At 50.6% G+C, this 16,404-nt stretch overlaps 7 protein-coding genes across 7 annotated transcripts; 1 reads left to right on the top strand and 6 right to left on the bottom strand.

Moving 5' to 3' along the window:
• Positions 1 to 70: 70 nt before the first annotated feature.
• On the bottom strand, positions 71 to 5,182 carry LAESUDRAFT_41262 (uncharacterized protein). Its single transcript, XM_040902346.1, has 13 exons — positions 4,881 to 5,182; positions 4,458 to 4,725; positions 2,924 to 4,400; positions 2,514 to 2,865; positions 2,302 to 2,455; positions 2,162 to 2,238; positions 2,007 to 2,102; positions 1,834 to 1,950; positions 1,592 to 1,778; positions 859 to 1,537; positions 594 to 805; positions 371 to 538; positions 71 to 313 (listed from the first exon to the last, which is right to left on the bottom strand). Exons 1-13 carry the CDS (start codon positions 4,998 to 5,000, stop codon positions 231 to 233), a joined length of 3,990 nt encoding a protein of 1,329 aa, XP_040766276.1. The 5' UTR covers positions 5,001 to 5,182; the 3' UTR covers positions 71 to 230.
• Positions 5,183 to 5,241: 59 nt separating this feature from the next.
• Positions 5,242 to 6,167, bottom strand: LAESUDRAFT_696573 (thioredoxin-domain-containing protein). The gene is made up of 5 exons (XM_040906274.1): positions 6,042 to 6,167; positions 5,960 to 5,982; positions 5,782 to 5,910; positions 5,649 to 5,711; positions 5,242 to 5,596 (listed from the first exon to the last, which is right to left on the bottom strand). The coding sequence occupies exons 1-5, from the start codon at positions 6,111 to 6,113 to the stop codon at positions 5,389 to 5,391; spliced, it is 495 nt and encodes a 164-aa protein (XP_040766275.1). The 5' UTR covers positions 6,114 to 6,167; the 3' UTR covers positions 5,242 to 5,388.
• Positions 6,168 to 6,485: 318 nt separating this feature from the next.
• On the top strand, positions 6,486 to 6,901 carry LAESUDRAFT_648337 (histone-fold-containing protein; the record flags this gene model as incomplete). The annotated part of the gene is made up of 3 exons (XM_040904103.1): positions 6,486 to 6,557; positions 6,625 to 6,761; positions 6,826 to 6,901. Coding segments are annotated over 3 exons (285 nt in total), but the record flags the coding sequence as incomplete, so codon positions are not given.
• Positions 6,626 to 8,819, bottom strand: LAESUDRAFT_723403 (FAD/NAD(P)-binding domain-containing protein). Its single transcript, XM_040908410.1, has 10 exons — positions 8,670 to 8,819; positions 8,581 to 8,617; positions 8,385 to 8,518; positions 8,295 to 8,335; positions 7,903 to 8,236; positions 7,822 to 7,857; positions 7,526 to 7,768; positions 7,365 to 7,475; positions 6,826 to 7,309; positions 6,626 to 6,761 (listed from the first exon to the last, which is right to left on the bottom strand). The coding sequence occupies exons 1-9, from the start codon at positions 8,799 to 8,801 to the stop codon at positions 7,082 to 7,084; spliced, it is 1,296 nt and encodes a 431-aa protein (XP_040766273.1). The 5' UTR covers positions 8,802 to 8,819; the 3' UTR covers positions 6,626 to 6,761; positions 6,826 to 7,081.
• A 309-nt stretch (positions 8,820 to 9,128) lies between these two features.
• Positions 9,129 to 11,199, bottom strand: LAESUDRAFT_742270 (FAD/NAD(P)-binding domain-containing protein). The gene is made up of 10 exons (XM_040911183.1): positions 10,956 to 11,199; positions 10,865 to 10,901; positions 10,649 to 10,812; positions 10,586 to 10,626; positions 10,193 to 10,526; positions 10,108 to 10,143; positions 9,807 to 10,049; positions 9,644 to 9,754; positions 9,339 to 9,593; positions 9,129 to 9,260 (listed from the first exon to the last, which is right to left on the bottom strand). Exons 1-9 carry the CDS (start codon positions 11,082 to 11,084, stop codon positions 9,360 to 9,362), a joined length of 1,329 nt encoding a protein of 442 aa, XP_040766272.1. The 5' UTR covers positions 11,085 to 11,199; the 3' UTR covers positions 9,129 to 9,260; positions 9,339 to 9,359.
• A 1,825-nt stretch (positions 11,200 to 13,024) lies between these two features.
• LAESUDRAFT_40871 (Sm-like ribonucleoprotein) lies at positions 13,025 to 13,756 on the bottom strand. The gene is made up of 4 exons (XM_040902337.1): positions 13,651 to 13,756; positions 13,557 to 13,598; positions 13,349 to 13,501; positions 13,025 to 13,280 (listed from the first exon to the last, which is right to left on the bottom strand). The coding sequence occupies exons 1-4, from the start codon at positions 13,651 to 13,653 to the stop codon at positions 13,152 to 13,154; spliced, it is 327 nt and encodes a 108-aa protein (XP_040766271.1). The 5' UTR covers positions 13,654 to 13,756; the 3' UTR covers positions 13,025 to 13,151.
• A 174-nt stretch (positions 13,757 to 13,930) lies between these two features.
• Positions 13,931 to 16,404, bottom strand: LAESUDRAFT_723398 (uncharacterized protein). Its single transcript, XM_040908409.1, has 14 exons — positions 16,287 to 16,404; positions 16,214 to 16,233; positions 16,146 to 16,151; positions 16,038 to 16,090; positions 15,926 to 15,975; positions 15,783 to 15,867; positions 15,508 to 15,673; positions 15,424 to 15,446; positions 15,148 to 15,199; positions 15,082 to 15,089; positions 14,903 to 15,020; positions 14,808 to 14,845; positions 14,731 to 14,753; positions 13,931 to 14,678 (listed from the first exon to the last, which is right to left on the bottom strand). Exons 1-14 carry the CDS (start codon positions 16,328 to 16,330, stop codon positions 14,249 to 14,251), a joined length of 1,116 nt encoding a protein of 371 aa, XP_040766270.1. The 5' UTR covers positions 16,331 to 16,404; the 3' UTR covers positions 13,931 to 14,248.

The following is a 16,404-nucleotide window of genomic DNA, read 5'->3' as shown; positions in this document are numbered from 1 at the left end:
CGTTTCTGAGACGTCATGCACGACGAGTGGGCGGGTGAGAGGCCAGCTTGTCCTGTCGAGGGTGCAACAATACTGAGAACTAAGCTACCAAGTTCCAATCATCCTCGGGAATGACGACATCATAAATTAGAACTACACTTGTGACGATCGTTTATGGCACTGGAGACGACAAAAATGAGAGGAAAGATGTGGGTTCCAAGCTTATATCCACCAATGTAAATATACCAATCTCATCGCAACTTTTCGAGCCCATCCGGCGGTACCGGTGGATATCTGCAGTAGCGATCGGCGATGAACGTAACAGTCCATGTACCTAGATGAAAGACAGACTTAGCATATCATCTTACCAATTCGACGCTGTACCACTTACCTTCCAATGCAGAGAATATCGAGTACTCCTGAGTCGTGACTCCTGAGACTGTATGCGTCTCGAGCACCTTTGGCTGTGAGCCTTTTCTTGGGTTCAGTTCGGCTCGCTGATACGTGAACGTAAATGGAGGTTCTCCGATCAACGTGAAAATGATTTCTGCTTGGTCCCCTGCGAATGCTCTTCATCAGAACAGAAATTGAAACACCGTTTGCGCCATACTAACCCTCGTGAATATCCTGGACGATTCTCTTCCCTTGTCCGACACGAGCGGCCGGCAGATCATGCACGGTGTATCGCAAGTCGGTCACCGCCGCCTTGCACATCTTCTGCTGATGCGCAATGGAGGTGATGATGAATTCACCAGGTTGCTGCTGCCCGATGGAGAATGGTGACTTCCTGGCTTCTTGAGTGTACGATTTTCCATTGATGCTATACCTGTAAGTAACGGTCAGTCAAAGTTTGCACAACCGCGGAGACGCCATGCATACCCGATCGTCCATGGTGGGGTGCCCTCCAACTGGAATTGGATGGGATCCCCAACGCAAAAGTCTACCCTACTGTCAAACGGCACAATTGCGGCAGTTTCCGCAACATCTATCCATATCGACCTATACTGGGGGTCTGGTGTTGCCTGCTCGCAATGCGACGCATCCTGCACAGATTCGATGATGATGAGGTGAGGCCCAGTCGATTTGAAGGTGTATGATGGCATATTGAGCTTCCATATCATGTCGCGTGCTTCAACCGTCTCTACATGGGTTTCGCTGGTGGCTAGATTGCGTATCGATAGCTGAATATTGAACGGAGCAGTGCCCTCTAGCACGATCAGGCCATCGGGGCCGATGTTGTCACGAGGTAGGAGAGTGTCATTGAAACAGTAGGATAGACGTTGTTGATTCTTCCACCGCGCGGAAGGCCTCCTCAACACCTCTTGCTCAAAGAGCAGACGCTCGGAACGAGGAATGACGGCGTCTTTGTTCTTGGAAAGAGGATATGCGGCGTCTCCAATTTGTTTGACCTCATAATAAATCCTAGCGGCCTCGCTCGTGTGGAGTTGAAAGCTGGTCCGCGGCTGGATGCTGCTGACTGTAGGTTGGTCGATGATGCTCGTTTGCCGAGCGCCAACATCTTTCGCTATGTTGTACATGATCTGGAAAGGCGGTCGGCCTGAGAAAAGAGGATGTTACTTAATTTCAATAAGGATGCAAGTAGTTGACATGCCTGTGAGGTCCAAGTCGACATGATCGCTGATGCCCTCACATATCGGTGGTAATATATGCGACCCGTTATGAGGTTGGTATATGGATTGAATCTCGGGAGACAACCTAGCCGAAGGCCGCGGGACATGATCTACCCTGTAAGTAGCCTCTTCAGTTATAACTGATCCCGGGCATTGCGAGTCTGAAATCTGAGTCGAAGAATCAGGATCTGAACAGCACCAGCAGCCGTAATGGTGCACATACCTCCAAGATCTCATAGATACCCTTGTCCCTAACCCGAAGCTCATCATTAGGAGTCGAAAGCCATGCCGTGTACACCTTTTCAAGGTCCTCGATACGTCTATATCTGAGACGCCATGGCTGGGAATGCATGAAGATCTATTTAAAAAAACGTCATGAATGGTGAGAAGACGCACCCCGTCACCGGTCAATCGAAGAGGTAGAGCGGCTTGTTCGTCATCGAGGATGGTGACATGGCGATCAGTCAGTTTGCCATAGAAGCGAGCTGTCGGCTGTAAAGAGGCGTAGCTGAGTCTTAGCGCAACACCACAGTCCAGCTACCATGACCCACCTGCACTCTTCGGACATTGACGACAATACCGGAACCAGAAAGAGGACGCTTGCACCCATATGCATCTTCAATGCTTGCTATAGATCGCATGCGTTCTCAATCAGAGGTTGGATTGGCAAGGAACAATATGTATGCATTACCTAGGTCAATTTCAAACGTTCCTCCGTTTCGGTCGACCACTTTGGGTATGGGAACCGTAATCGTCTTCCTTGCTGTCGTGATGCCTGGCACCCGAACAATCTCGGAACCTTTGGGTCCCACCACCTGGATTTCCAAGTTCCAAGGACCTGTTCCCTGCAAATGAAGGACAGATTATCGGCAACGTTCCTTCTGATTTGTTGTTAAGACGTACTCGAAGATCGACATCCACATCCACTGTGCTACCAGAGCAACTGTTGATCCTTCGCTTTCCCCTTCCGCCAGGAACGCTGTCTGCGAACTCAGCAGATGCTGGAGGATGCACAACCTGATCAATGCTTGGGCCTTTGAGTGGAACCTGCTGATAGTTGGAGTCGCTCAATCGGGTGAACTTGAACACGTAATGTCCGCTACGCTCGGGCTGGATAGTGAACTCGCCTCGAGAGTTCATAAAAGTTTTAGTGAACTCGTGAGGTTGTTCTTTGTCGCGTTGCATGCTATAGTAAACTACGAAAGGTGGTGTTCCGTGCATCACGAGAGATGCTAAGACACCAGTGTCGCCAGAACTGCAGTAAATGAGATGTTAACCCGCTGTCGACTCAAAGCAGTGCGTCGAATACTCGCCATTCGTGTATCTTCTTCCACTCAATTTCGGCAGTCGGGAGGGGCCGCTCGATGACCTTGCAGGTATCCGGACTTAGAATATCACCCTCACAATACCTTCCCTGAACACTGAGGATCCTATAGTCTCCTGGAGCAGCAGCAGTCACAGTCAGCTCCTTTTTATTCTCCGTGGTCTGGAAGCGCTTCATCCAGCCTTTGTATCGCTTCCCTCTCGTATCTTCATCTGGCGTGGGTGGACGGTATTCGAGCCCAATGTCCCAGGGAGAATCTAGTAGATCCGCATCTTTGGTTACAATCCTCAATTGCGCTTCGGAACCAATAAGCAAAGATGTTGGAGTTCCAGGGCCACAGCCTTGGAAATATACGCTGGGGCGTCGAACGACCCTTACTATACGATGAGTCCTGGGATCGACAAAACCGTGTGGTTGATGCTCCGTTTCGATAGTGGATCCGATTCTTCGAAGAGCGTTCGTAGATGACGTTCCGTTCGGAGCAGCACCAGCCGGAACGACGTTGCCAATCGCATCCGTTATAGATTCCAGGACATAGGAATGCATGCCAAGAGTATCCAGGGATACTATGAGGGGGATCTTGAGCGCAACAGGAGCCCTACTACCCATCGTACTGGACGAGGCTCGTCCATCGTCGACCAAGTGCTCATGTGCATGTCCTGAACTTTCAATTCCCTCTACCATGAATGACTCCCTTCTTCCACCTATTTCCTTGTGCCAGCGCAAGCTGAGTGGAGGTACGCCATAGATGTCGATCTCCAGGCTGAGCTCCTCGCCGACACCAGTTCTCATTCCGGGGACTGCGCAGCGAATGTCTTCCTCCCGGCTGACGCTGCTGAGTGCAAATTCCGCGCGGGGGCACGGGACAATCGTGACCTCGTTCGGGTAGACCAACCGAGCATCAACGTTGGATTGATCCAAGACTCGCCCAAGGCGTAGTCTGCCAGGCTTGTTGATTCGGAGGTATGCCAAGGTCTGCGTCTTCTGCAGTGAAGATTTTCGAGAACCGGCAACTTCCTCATCATCATCCTCATCATCGTACTCGTCGTAATCGTCCGAGTCGTCTCTCGACACCGCTGTGCGGGCTACATGGAGAGAATCAAGTCGAGCGTTTTCGATGGTCCTCAAGTCTTTGGCATTGAGCTCGAAAGTCTCAATCTTGCCGACACTGGACTTGCTCCGTTCTTCCGCCGCGTAACCCAGAGGCGTTAACGAGTACTGCACGGTCGTGGGGGAGGTGTTGTTGAGGAGGATAGGAACTAGCACGCTTTGCCCCGGTGCGGCAAGACAGAAGGTACCTCCGTATGGGTTGAGGCGCGCGGTACTAATCGGAGACATGCGGACTGTATGCTGTCCGAGCAAATGCTGATCCTTTCCCGCAGAACTAATCAACACGCCCAGGCCAAAGGTTGGCAGCAAGTCCCATAGCACAGATGGAGGAGGGGTAAATGTGATTTGTCCGCGATCTGAGGATGCATATGGTCAATGAACTATGGCCGAGCAAAGATCCACGCCAAACTCACTCAGGAAGCCCATAGCTGGTACACTCATCCAAGGCCGCCCTCCACTTCCGATATTTATCGTGATCGCCCCAAAGAGAAACCCATCAAGTAGCCATAGACAAAGGATTTGGAGCGCGACCACGGATAGGCTGTATCTGAGCCGTGGTATGCGAAGGTATGCGAGAACTGTGCAGAACATGAAATCAACAAGCATCCACTTCCTACCGTAGGAACCTTGATTGTCGTTAATGTTAAATATATATTGAAAAAAATCGAAGACTTTGATTGCCTGTCAGGTTCCAGATCAGTCTTATGATACCACAACGTGCTGATAAACGACAAAAAAAACATCGAGAGAGTAGAGGAGTTTCGCCTCGAAAACTGTCGAATGTCGTGCTACTCGATTGCCCTGCAGGCTCGCAACCATATCACCGGGAGGCGTACCTGCAAAAGAGCACCCATACTAAGCGCATACAATCGTTGAGAGGGAATATCCATGAAGGATTCCGGAACTCGAGGATTTGGGGTGGGCGGGGCCCCAGCAGCGTTCGACGTGGTCGACATGAGTGCGTTTCAGCTATCGTGTCGCATGGACTTTTGACGGGAGCAGTGTACCCAATAAGGTCCGACTGATCAACAAGCAGCGTGATTTTCGTCAGGTCTGGTACAGACAGAAGTTCAGTCCTCAGGAAGAGCCGCTATCATGCATCGAGAGGGTGAGGTGGCGGTTGAGGGAGGAGCGCTGTGGCAACACGCCACCTTCAAGTACAACGAAAACGCGATCAACACGTGATCGTTATTCAGTCGGTCCGCCGTGTCCGAGACATACTGAAGTACTATAGGCTAGTTTCTCTCGCACGAATCCTCATCGAACTTAATTCAAATCAATGATAATGCAGTATGCTATGCAGGAAGCTAGAGAACCCAGGATATGCGAAAAGATATGGACCATTCAACTGAAGTACCAGAAGAGAAGATATCCCGCCAGGAGGAACAACAGCACCTTCAGCTGAGGGTCTAGCCTGTCGAAGGCGGCCGCTATACCAAAGTCGTCGGTGGAAGATTCCGTTGGAGAGGAGCCACCTAGAGTTTGGCCCTTCCCGGAGAAAGCTCCAGCAGACGAACCGGAAGAATGGCGTCGAAGAGCTTGTTCAAGACCACTATTTTTGCCCATCAGAACTAAATCTATCCGCAAATCTTGCAACCACCTACGCTTTGTCGGCTCCACGTATTTGATCGACTTTTGTACTACCTTGAAGAAATATAAAGGTCGGCCTGCGTGTAGACATCGCACCATTGACGCTTAGCTATACACGCGGCGGGGTCAGGAAGATACGATACTTACATGGCAGAAACGCCATACGTTCTTGCAATATCCTTAGCCGCGTCTACATCGCACTTCAGAAAGTTGACATTCCGATACTGCTTTGAAAGCGCCTCGAAGACAGGCGCAATCATGTGGCACGGTCCACACCTGCAGTAGACGTGTGAGATATTGGTGAATTGTCGTGGACATGACCTACCAAGTCGCATGAAAGTCGATGACCTACGTGGAACAGACTCGTCTCTGACATGGACCGTGAGATAGAACACTAAGGAGCTCACAGATAGTTTGTCCGTAGATTCCGAAAGAATATTGTTCAATTGCGAAACCGACGTTAGATGCGTAATCGACATGGCTAATCTGAAGGGAGTGGGTCGTCTCCTGTAGTTACTGAGGGTACACAGCCTATGCCACTCCTTTGCTTGGTGACCGCCATACGTTAGCGCCCACTGCATCATGGCTCACGTGACTATGCCAAACAAGATCAAACGCGGTGTGTGCACGCCGGTCACAGACGCGTCCACCACAACTTGGCAGCGAACCACGACCACCACTCACTGTAAGTACCGCATCTTATCGTGTTTCGGAGCTACTTAGGACTGAGGCCGGCTTACTATAGAATTTGCCATAAATATCCATCAAGCATGTCTGGCCGTGGTAAAGGTGGCAAAGTTGGTCGACTCTGACTGCAGCAGGATCCAATGTCTGAACGAGAGCATGTCTAGGGACTCGGTAAGGGTGGTGCCAAGCGCCACCGCAAGATTCTCCGTGACAACATTCAAGGTATCACGAAGCCGGTCAGTCACCCATGAACGGCCACTCGCATGCAGTCTGTTGACCCTCTACATCGCGTCTGATTATCAGGCTATCCGCCGTCTCGCTCGTCGCGGTGGTGTCAAGCGTATTTCCGGCCTCATTTATGAGGAGACCCGTGGTGTTCTCAAGATTTTCCTGGAGAACGTGATCCGTGACTCTGTCACATACACTGAGCACGCGAAGCGGTTCGTGTTGTGCTTCCTCTGCCTGCGTTGTGATTGAATTGCTGAGCTTGTATCCATTCTATAGTAAGACCGTCACTGCATTGGATGTCGTATACGCGCTGAAGAGGTCCGGACGCACCCTCTACGGCTTCGGCGCCTGAGGTATACCTATATCCGCTGTTGAGTGTACTTATATGACGACTATCTCCATGTTGCGGAACGATTTGTTGATAGCATTGAAATAATTCAGCACGCAGTTGCAGTGCCCGTCCCGACAGTGGAAGTATATAGGACATGTGCTCCAATACTCATTCATAGTTGTCTGAGTACTGCACTGACGTCTAAGCCAACACCCCCGCGTCTTTGAGCCCTTCGACTGCGTCTCGTACATCATCATTTATGTCGTGGTGCCACACGGGGTCCCACATTCGCTTGATGTCCTGCTCTACCCCTTCTGCGGATAATCCGTGTTCTCCCCAGCCGTCGTAAATCTCACCTGCACGCATGCTGCCATTCCATACCATTTGAGCACGGGGCCTACGCAAGCGATCGTACGCCTGGAGGACAATCTGACAGAGAAATATGAGCAACGATGTTAGCACTGTACCTGCGACCACAATTCACCTCAATGTTTGATGGGTTGGTTTGGGGATGCCCTAATAACTGGGCAAGGAGATATGCGTCCTCGAGGCCTTGTCCAGCGCCCGCACCCAAGTGTGGCAGCATAGCATGTGCCTGAGATGTCGAGTTGGAACACGTCGTCAGTGAATGAGAGAGGTGCGTACCGCATCTCCAATCAAAGCAACTCGGCCTTTGACATAGCTATCGAGGGCAGGGTGCACGAAATTGATGGACCACTTACTCGGCCTTTCGAGGCACTTCAGCAGATTGGTGACTTCGCTTCCCCAACCTTCATAGACTTGTAGCATCTCATCTTGAGAAACCTCATTGACCCAAGACTCTCCTGCAGGGAGGCTGATGGAGCCTATAGGTGCTTCATGGTCTGCTGAAAAGGCCACAATATTGAGCTGTAACATGCTTAGCTCCCGTTCATCACAGCGAGCTTGGAAAGCAAACTCACAATTGTGCCACCCTTGATACCGAGGACAATGATGTGCTGATAATCTGGTAAGCGAAATCCTTTGCAAGCATCTGATCAAACCTTGTCCTTCCCCATATAGCAGACCGGCCGCCCGGAGGAAAAATCGCTCTTCACGCCAGCTGCCTTGGCCTTCTCGATGGGAATCAGGCCCCGATAGCAAACCGTATTGCTGTACACCGGCTGGCGGGTCGCTTCTCCAAGCATTGAAGCGCGGATCGAGCTCTTGATTCCATCGGCGCCAATCACCACATCAGCATCGTACGTCATGCCATCGGAGAAGTGGAGAGTCGTCTGCCGTGGGTTGCTCTCCGAGGTACTGTAAGACGTGCACCTCCTGTTGAAGTGGGTTGCACTCGGATCGACAAAGCGGACGAGGGCATCTAGAAGGGACGGGCTGCAGAAATTCGAGTCTCATCTCACGAAACCCTTCATAGAAGATCAATGGTACTCACCGGTATGCGCCCAGTCCGCTGTCTCTCTCGGTTCCAGGATACTGGTGAGATTCATGAGAACGAGTCCAGATCAGCGGCGAAAATCTATACCTCATATAGCAGCTCATGGCCCTCCTGGCCGGAAATGAAGAGGAATGTACGCATGTTAAGTCTTGGCTCCTGCGTTCTCATGCAAACCTCGTCTAGGACGCCAATCGACTCGAAGACTCGTGCTGCATTCGGACCTGCAGGCAGAACACATGCATTTAACCATGGTACAAGCCACACACATGACACGAAGACATACCGATACCAATTCCTGCGCCGATCTCTCCGAAATGTGGCTGTAAGAGAGTAAACGACGCATTCAGTAGAACGGTGGCACTCGTGACCTACTGCTGCTTCGAAAATCTCAGCACGAATTCCCACCCTGGCCAAAGCGATTGCGCATGTCAAGCCGCATACTCCACCGCCGACGATAGCTACTTTGAGTCGCTGAGAGAGGTTGGTTTCTGCTGAAGCCTGCATCCTCGACTCACAGGAAATCGAATACTGGAGACGAAGCTGGAGGCCCGGTTATATAACATATCTCGAATTCCCACCTCTTATGTGTCTCCACGGCCGGCTGCAACCGCTCTTTGTCCGCTGTCATCTTCTCAAACGTTCCCATGGGACGCGAACGTGCTGACGCAACTGTGCTTAATTCCTGCCGGCAGTAGATCAAGGATGCGCCTGCTGGCACACAACAATCAATCTGTAATAAGTCAGCTGCCCTTCGGCAACGCTATTAATGATTCCAATGGGTTATTGATGACCATCCCGCTGACTGGCAACTCCGCATTGCCATCAGATAGAGTCATCATGTCAAAATTCTGCCAGTTTAAGCACTCTTTATTTCACGACCATGGTAATCATCCGTGGCAATATGGAATCACCCGACGTGAAAGTACGACCCAAAGCCATAAATGAGTCATATTTCCGCTTCAACTTCTCGTGTTTGCATAGCAGGATGTCCGTTGCAGTCAGCTCGAGCGAATGATGGCATCCAAACGTTTTTACACTTACATCAACTACAACAGGACTGAGTCAATCCTGCCGAAATGCCGACGTCTCTCGAAGCCATTTCACAGCAGATTGCAAGTCGTCATCCAGATTGTGGTACCACACAGGGTCCCACAGCCTGCCGAGATCTTCCGTCACTCCTTCTGCCGACAGGCCGTGTTCTCCGTACCCGTCGTAGATCTCGCCTGCGCGCACACTGCCATCCCAGACCATCTGTGCGCGAGGCCGTCGGACGCGGTCGTATGCTTGCAATACGGTCTAACCGGAAATATGTCAAAATGATGACACATGTTTAGCAACAGAACTACCTCGATGTTTGACGCGGTTGTCTGCGGTTGCCCCAATAACTGAGCAAGCACGTACGCATCTTCTATGCCCTGTCCAGCGCCGGCACCCATATGCGGCAACATTCCGTGCGCCTTTTCAGTTTTGAGCTTAGTTGGATGATAGCCGCATGAAAAACGGACACACCGCATCTCCCACTAGGGCCACATCTCCCTTTACGTAGCTGTCTAGAGGCGGATGGACGACATGTATGAACCATTTGCTCGGCTTCTCGATGCATTTTAGCAATATCATCACATCGCTGCCCCAACCGGCATATTCCTGCATCATTTCCTCCTGAGAGACTGTCTTTACCCAAGGACCTTCCGAAGGAAGGCTCGTCGAGCCGATCGGTCTGTTGTGGTCCGCGGAGAATGCTACGACATTAATCTTTCCGGAGATTAATTAGTACCGCATAAGGCTTACGACGACAATATCAGCAACTTACAAGTGTAGCATTCCTCACGCCAAACACAACTAGATGCTTTATTGGCCATCAGCAGCAGTACATGATGATCTACATTAACACATACCTTATCCCTCCCTGTGAAAATTACAGGGCGACCAGACGTGAAGTCTGTCTTTAATCCGGCTGCCTTTGCTGTCTCATACGGAAACAAGCCACGGTAGCAGACGGTATTGCTAAAAACCGGTCGACTGGTCTCTTCTCCGATCATCGCAGCGCGTACAGAGCTGTGAATGCCGTCGGCGCCAATGACGACATCAGCCTCATACGAGGTGCCATCTGCGAAATGGATTGTTGTCCTTTGGGGGTCGCGTTCAGACGTACTAAGCGATATGCATTTCTTGTGAAAGTGCGCGGTATTCGGATCCAGAAATTGCACAAGGGCATCAAGTAGGGAGGCACTATTCCGCGCAAGTGAATCAGCATGCCATAATCGGAAGTACGCGGTGGCCCTGCTCACCGGTGAGCACCCAGAGAGTTGGATCCTTCTTCTTCAGGATACTATTTACTCTACTCGTCAAACCTGCTCGTAGGCTGAAACTGCGATTTGCACCTCATACAGGAGCTCGTGGCCCTCCTGGCCCGAAACGAATAGGAACGATCTCATCGTAAGGCCAGGTTCCCCGGTCTTTGCACAGATCTCATCCAGGATGCCAAGCGATTGGAGAATCCGTGCTGCATTGGGACCTGGCACAAGCATGTTAGGTGGCAAGCTCAATGTATGCACTCGCAAACGCACCAATGGCTACGCCGGCTCCAATCTCGCCAAAGTGAGCCTATGTTATCCCATTTCAGATATCCTTTTTCTTACAATGAAGCCCATAACATACCGCAGCCTCGAAAAGCTCGACGGGAACGCCAAGGCGTTGCAACGCGATGGCACATGTAAGACCGACGACGCCACCACCAACAATCGCCGCTTTGACCTTGCCCTGCTTGCTGCTTACACTGGTGGCCATCGTGCGCGGATATACCTTGAACGGTGTGGGTATCTGGAATTGCGGGCTATCTGGGAAGAGGCCGCGTTATAACCGAAATGGCGTGGTATGGCTGAACTGTCCTCACGGCTGTCGACATGGCCGACGGCAAGTCAACGATTGCTCCGAACCTGGATGCGTACGTGTGAAAGTATCATGACGTCATCTAGATAGGCCACAGCCGGCGGGGCAAAGATTGCAAGCAATTATGCGCACATAACTGTGATGATAGTCGTGCAGGCAGCGATATAATCAACTGTTGAGACCATAGTCATAGAGAAAGCAGAATGCCGTTCAAGAAAGAAAACACGTCAACCAACCCTCAATCCCTCCATCTCCTTCCATCTGGCACATGTAACCACAAGCCGAATGACCCGCGTCCACAATGCACCAAAGAGAAAGAGCAAGAGGATCCCCCAACGACACAAGCCGGCATTGCAGTAGCAAGGTCATCGCACTTCCCAAGTTGCAAGCAGAGCGGGAGAAGAAGGGGCGGCAAAAATTAGATAACCAGGTATGGAGGTGGTGCCTCCATAATAGTGGTTAAACTATTAAGAACAGATACTACACTTGATCTAAGCCAATAAGGCCAGAGTGGTAAGGGAATGGTGAGGTCGGAAAGTTGCTTATATGCCCTCCGCACGATGGGTGCACGGACCAACAGGACTGCGTATTCGGCATTGAACGTGGAGGTGGCGTGGTCTGGCGTGGTAAAAAGCATTCGGCCAGAGCGCTTAGGTTAGTAGTAAGTACGTGTCATAGTAGTATACCGATATATAATATGTGATGGAAAACTAAGGCACTTAATGTTGACATCTTGTCTGAATATACGACCATGCATGCATATTACAAACAGCATCTACACAATTAATTCGTGACGGGCGCAATAGCTTCCTAAGTTCAGCGTGCACTTGCGAGGTGAGATAGGAGTAGTAGGAACAATCTGGAATACTACGATACTACGACGGTGTGTGGGAGAGGGTTCGGCCGGGCAAGCACGCGGCTTTTTCCGCCGTGCATGAAAGGTGCTCGGGGCCTGGATCGCTAGTGTCCGATGTCCTGGCATTGGTGGCCAGGCTCCTGATTCGCTGGCCGGTGATCCAGGGCTTCCGAGCGCGTCTAAGCCGAACTCTCGAGCGCGAAGTGGCGGCGTAGCAGCCTAACGAGGGGGGGGAGCACGACTACACCACCACTAAACACTAAAAAGGAGTGGGTGGGTGGGTAAAGAAACTACGAGACGAGCTGGTAGCAAAGGTCGTAGCGGGTGGGAAGAGACGTTAGCGCATACGTCGGGTGACACGGCAGACATGATGCGATTTATCAATGTGGAAAATAGTGTGGGAATGTCGGCTGATGTCTTACATTTGCGGCAAAGGTTTGCCAATGTAGCATTTAAATCGCAAATAGTTCACATTCACAGCCAAAGTGGAACATTTTTAGCATGAAATGCCATAGTTGCAAATATTTGTCACATGTGTAAGAAATCAGTCGACATTCGCACACAATTTCCCACCTTGATAAATTGCGTCATGTTGCCGTGTGAGCGCGTCTCTTCTGCGCCCGCCTGCTTAGTAAGCAAGCGTTCGGCCCAGCGCATCGCTCCTCGTGCTGGTCCTGAACTTCACGCAATCTTGCATCTTCAAGTTCCGAAGTGCACGATGATGTCACTCCAAATTATGGCAAAGTGTCAATTCATATTTATTCCGCACAAATCAGTTACATAACTCTATCCTCAGCAACTCAAAATGCGACACGAGGACAGATGACGCGGGAAAGACAGGGAATAGAAGCGTAGACAGTTTACGAACGCGTTACACAGTGCGCGCCAATTAAGAGGGGACGAGTCGTGAGAGCGAATTAAGTTCCCCGTCCGCGACCTCGGCCCGTGCGGAACGGACTGCTCCGCATTACGCCTCTGGTACTACCTGTATGATCATATGGTGTAAACCGCGTAACCATATTAGCATTGTAGACAGTATGCTCACCTCTGCCAGGCAAAGAGCGACCTATCAAAGGTCGGTGTGAGACGCTTAGCAAGAAATCGCGACATTACGACGCACCTCCCCGCGCGCTGCTCAACTGTATGGTACTCCTCGGATGGCGACTAACTTCCCGGGCACGTTCCTGTTCCTCTTTGACCAGGCCTAGCAGCGCATCGGGAACCTTGATATACTTAATCTGTATCCAGGGAATACATTGCTTTGTCAATCGGCAAGCAACTAATTTACTATCCCTGCGCCACGCACGCTACTACCACGAATGTAGCACTCTTCGAGTTTCCAGAAGTGCTCGTCATCTGCACTTCTTTGGAAGACTTCGCCACCCATCGTTAAGTTCATGAAACTGTCGCAGCCGACCAGATGTCCGGTGAATATTTCCCCATCTTTCAATTCGACCATCTAAATGCGCCTTAGTGAATGGCATACAGGTGAAACAAACGGTTGCTTTCGTTACCATTGGTTTGTTCCCAGCCACTTTCAAAATTAGGAGTGGTAACTGGATAGGACGGAGTTTATTTCAAGAAGATTGGACAGAGGCTAGACCGAACCATCAGGCCTTGAGAATCGAGAACTCAGATATATGGGCCAACTTGGATGGAGGGATGGGGTCCCCAATCTGGGTAACGTGACTACTACCTAGCTCCCGAGCCCACTTGCGCCCACAACCATCGATTCTGTTATTTGGAACTAGCCGCTATCTTTCACGGTAGTCACAGCGTGCGGGATATACATCCTACATAATTTTTTGTAAAAAGGACATGGTTGAACGGGACACTCGGACCGTACCCAGACGCAGGGAGCAGCGCTTAGTCCAACTTCAAATTTGCTTCGGACGTGTAATACGTGAATTTTCGACATGTGAGATATTTTCCAATATCAGGTGCCTCCAAACCTTGCTTAACGTTGTTCAAAACGACTACTCAAAGTACTGATGAGATACAATGCGATGCAATACAAAGCGCCTAGGTTCTCGAAAGACAGAGGATGAGTTGCGAAGAAGTGAAACATGCAAAAGTGATGTCAACTCCGAGAGCTGCGATGGACGCTGGGTCGCCAAGTGTGCAGAAACGGATGCAGAAATAATGCAGTGTGCAGCAATATGCCCAACGAATTCAACTTGGGGAACCACCCGTTATCGTCCAGCGCCTACATCGTGGTCTTCTCAACCTCCACTCTAATACCACTCGCTCCACCCCCGAGACCGACCTCCACATCTTGGTCGACGGAGACATCAGAGCTGTACGCCTGTAAATTGTCCAACTCGAGTCCACTTGCCATCGCCACGCTCATGCCCTCCATCGGTATACTCCCCATTGTGCTTAGCACTACACCCGTCGGACGAACAATTGCCTTCGAGCTGGATGGCGTACCGAAACCGAAACCTAGCCCAGAGAACGGAGAGCCTAGATTGGACTTGCTGGAGGTGTTGACCCCGGCTGTGAACGCAATAGTCCCGGCCGATTGAGAGACGGTTTCGGAGCCACGCTCGCGAAGATCTAAAATGAGGTGGCACGCTAATACAGGGGCAAGCATCACGCTCAGAGGTATACAGATGGCCGACATCACTTGACGGGGCCTGAATGTGTCTCAGCATAGAGCTACGCGAACAATTATGATACATCGCTCACTGAAGATAGAATATGCCGTTTACCTGAAGACTATATCAACACCAGCCAATTTCACAATTATATGTGGGGGAGCGTACCAAATTCGCAATGGAGATCAAGAGGTAATAGAAGACACCTGGGAGGGACGAGATGATCAGTTGTAAAATATTATCATACTAATGGGCCGACTTGCCCTCGCGGATGAACGTCTGAATCAACCTGCTGTTAGGGCCACCGCTACGGCGCCTTATAGTAATAGCCTTTGCGACGGTCATGATCGTCACCATCGTGTCATATGCCAGAGGAGCGATCTGTCGCATATATGCACCAGGTTGAATGCCAACAAGCGAGAAATTTCTTATAGACGCTCACAAAGAAACCTGGGAGATCGGAAGCAGTGAGCATCTGGAAGACAGCATGATCGTAACATAAACATACCGAGGAGATCGGCAGAGCCCGGTTTGGAGGCGGGGAAACAGGGTCCCATAGTCTGGGAATTGATATTCCATGGGTTAGCGTATCCTCACAGAAGAACTGCTTTTCAAGGACTGGGAAACCCCCCTCAAAAGGATGGAAGCTCTGGATATACGCCAGATGCGAACAGATCGTCAGAGAACGAGCGTCGGGTGGAACACTTAGATCGATCTTTTGTGTAATTCGGTGGAATCCCACTCTGCTTGCGAATGCCCTGAGCGTACGGTCTGAAACACTCACCGGGGACGATACGAACGAAAGGACTAATGCATTTAACACGATTGTAAGAATGTGGTGTGGCTTAAATATGGTTGTAACACGTACGCAGCATTTCGGAGGTGGCGACATAGAGCTGGTACGCCACAACGCCGCCCAGGGCTGAGACGAGTAAGGCCAATATATAGTTGTTACGATTGAAGAAAGCATAAGTGCGTATGAGGAGAATAGCTTCGGCACTGGCTTGATTCCACATTGCGAGCGCGACTGGGATCTGCGTTGAAGACGTTAATTATCCCGCAAATAAGAAACGATAGGCGTTGGGAGGCGACACCATGCTTTTTGCCAAGCTATATGCGAATAAATATGAAGTTTTTACTGACTCTGTATACTCTTTTGCAAGTCTCCAACGAGTGGTTGGCCACAAAAGCCCAGAGCAGATATGGCACCACGGCGAGGACCCAGTACCTGGCAATGGGTCAGTTCGAGAGTGCAGAAGAGCCTAGCCGAGCGTGAGACCTCATACCTGCAGAACAGATACGCTACCTTGACAGGCGTCCAGCTCGTCTTCCATATCTGTGCAAGGAGATGTGGATTACGCTGCTCGATCACTTGACGATACAGGATAATTAACTTACGAATCGCCATTCTCTCGGTATGGCGTGCATCCAGTCCCAGACGACGACGGCATCTATTATTACGTGAGGAACCGATACGGAAGAGCGAGATCGCGAGCATATACGTACACATAGCTGCATATATTCCCCCGGTTAAGTATTTGGAGAGAATTACAGATAGAAAGAAGATCACGAACCGCAAAAGTGTACTTGCGACCTGCAAAAGAGAGGCTCAGATTTCGAAGCGAGAACGAAACGGTAAATGCGTACACAAAGACAAAGTACTGTGCTGATGCGAGCTCCGGCGCTTCCATGATGACGTGTTTTCTATGTGTTTATGTCGAGCCCACACGAAACGGTAGTCTTGGGGGTACGTTACGGAGGAGAG

Source organism: Laetiporus sulphureus (genome assembly GCF_001632365.1).
Source record: "Laetiporus sulphureus 93-53 unplaced genomic scaffold LAESUscaffold_10, whole genome shotgun sequence".
Classification (NCBI taxonomy): Eukaryota; Fungi; Basidiomycota; class Agaricomycetes; order Polyporales; family Laetiporaceae; genus Laetiporus; species Laetiporus sulphureus.
Note: the sequence above shows the minus strand (reverse complement) of the source record. Positions and strands in the feature narration are given on the sequence as shown.

What these genes read in the sequence shown, in the direction of transcription:
- LAESUDRAFT_723398 (XM_040908409.1), bottom strand. Translation starts at nt 16,330, where the DNA reads ATGGAAGCGCCGGAGCTCGCATCAGCACAGTACTTTGTCTTTGT. An exon ending in GTAGCGTATCTGTTCTGCAG is followed by an intron (nt 15,868 to 15,925) that starts GTATGAGGTCTC and finishes ACCCATTGCCAG; the next exon opens with GTACTGGGTCCTCGCCGTGG. An exon ending in TCAGACGTTCATCCGCGAGG is followed by an intron (nt 14,846 to 14,902) that starts GCAAGTCGGCCC and finishes CGTCCCTCCCAG; the next exon opens with GTGTCTTCTATTACCTCTTG.
- LAESUDRAFT_40871 (XM_040902337.1), bottom strand. An exon ending in TGGCTGGGAACAAACCAATG is followed by an intron (nt 13,502 to 13,556) that starts GTAACGAAAGCA and finishes AGGCGCATTTAG; the next exon opens with ATGGTCGAATTGAAAGATGG. An exon ending in GCTACATTCGTGGTAGTAGC is followed by an intron (nt 13,281 to 13,348) that starts GTGCGTGGCGCA and finishes CCCTGGATACAG; the next exon opens with ATTAAGTATATCAAGGTTCC.
- LAESUDRAFT_41262 (XM_040902346.1), bottom strand. Translation starts at nt 5,000, where the DNA reads ATGTCGACCACGTCGAACGCTGCTGGGGCCCCGCCCACCCCAAATCCT. An exon ending in TGGAAGAAGATACACGAATG is followed by an intron (nt 2,866 to 2,923) that starts GCGAGTATTCGA and finishes CATTTACTGCAG; the next exon opens with TTCTGGCGACACTGGTGTCT. An exon ending in ATGTGGATGTCGATCTTCGA is followed by an intron (nt 2,456 to 2,513) that starts GTACGTCTTAAC and finishes CTTCATTTGCAG; the next exon opens with GGAACAGGTCCTTGGAACTT.
- LAESUDRAFT_696573 (XM_040906274.1), bottom strand. Translation starts at nt 6,113, where the DNA reads ATGTCGATTACGCATCTAACGTCGGTTTCGCAATTGAACAATATTCTT. An exon ending in AATCTACGGACAAACTATCT is followed by an intron (nt 5,983 to 6,041) that starts GTGAGCTCCTTA and finishes TGTTCCACGTAG; the next exon opens with GTCATCGACTTTCATGCGAC. An exon ending in ACGTATGGCGTTTCTGCCAT is followed by an intron (nt 5,712 to 5,781) that starts GTAAGTATCGTA and finishes GTCTACACGCAG; the next exon opens with GCCGACCTTTATATTTCTTC.
- LAESUDRAFT_742270 (XM_040911183.1), bottom strand. Translation starts at nt 11,084, where the DNA reads ATGGCCACCAGTGTAAGCAGCAAGCAGGGCAAGGTCAAAGCGGCGATT. An exon ending in TCGAGCTTTTCGAGGCTGCG is followed by an intron (nt 10,902 to 10,955) that starts GTATGTTATGGG and finishes GGGATAACATAG; the next exon opens with GCTCACTTTGGCGAGATTGG. An exon ending in CAACCGCGTCAAACATCGAG is followed by an intron (nt 9,594 to 9,643) that starts GTAGTTCTGTTG and finishes ATTTCCGGTTAG; the next exon opens with ACCGTATTGCAAGCATACGA.
- LAESUDRAFT_723403 (XM_040908410.1), bottom strand. Translation starts at nt 8,801, where the DNA reads ATGCAGGCTTCAGCAGAAACCAACCTCTCTCAGCGACTCAAAGTAGCT. An exon ending in CTGAGATTTTCGAAGCAGCA is followed by an intron (nt 8,618 to 8,669) that starts GTAGGTCACGAG and finishes ACTCTCTTACAG; the next exon opens with CCACATTTCGGAGAGATCGG. An exon ending in GTATCAAGGGTGGCACAATT is followed by an intron (nt 7,769 to 7,821) that starts GTGAGTTTGCTT and finishes AGCATGTTACAG; the next exon opens with CTCAATATTGTGGCCTTTTC.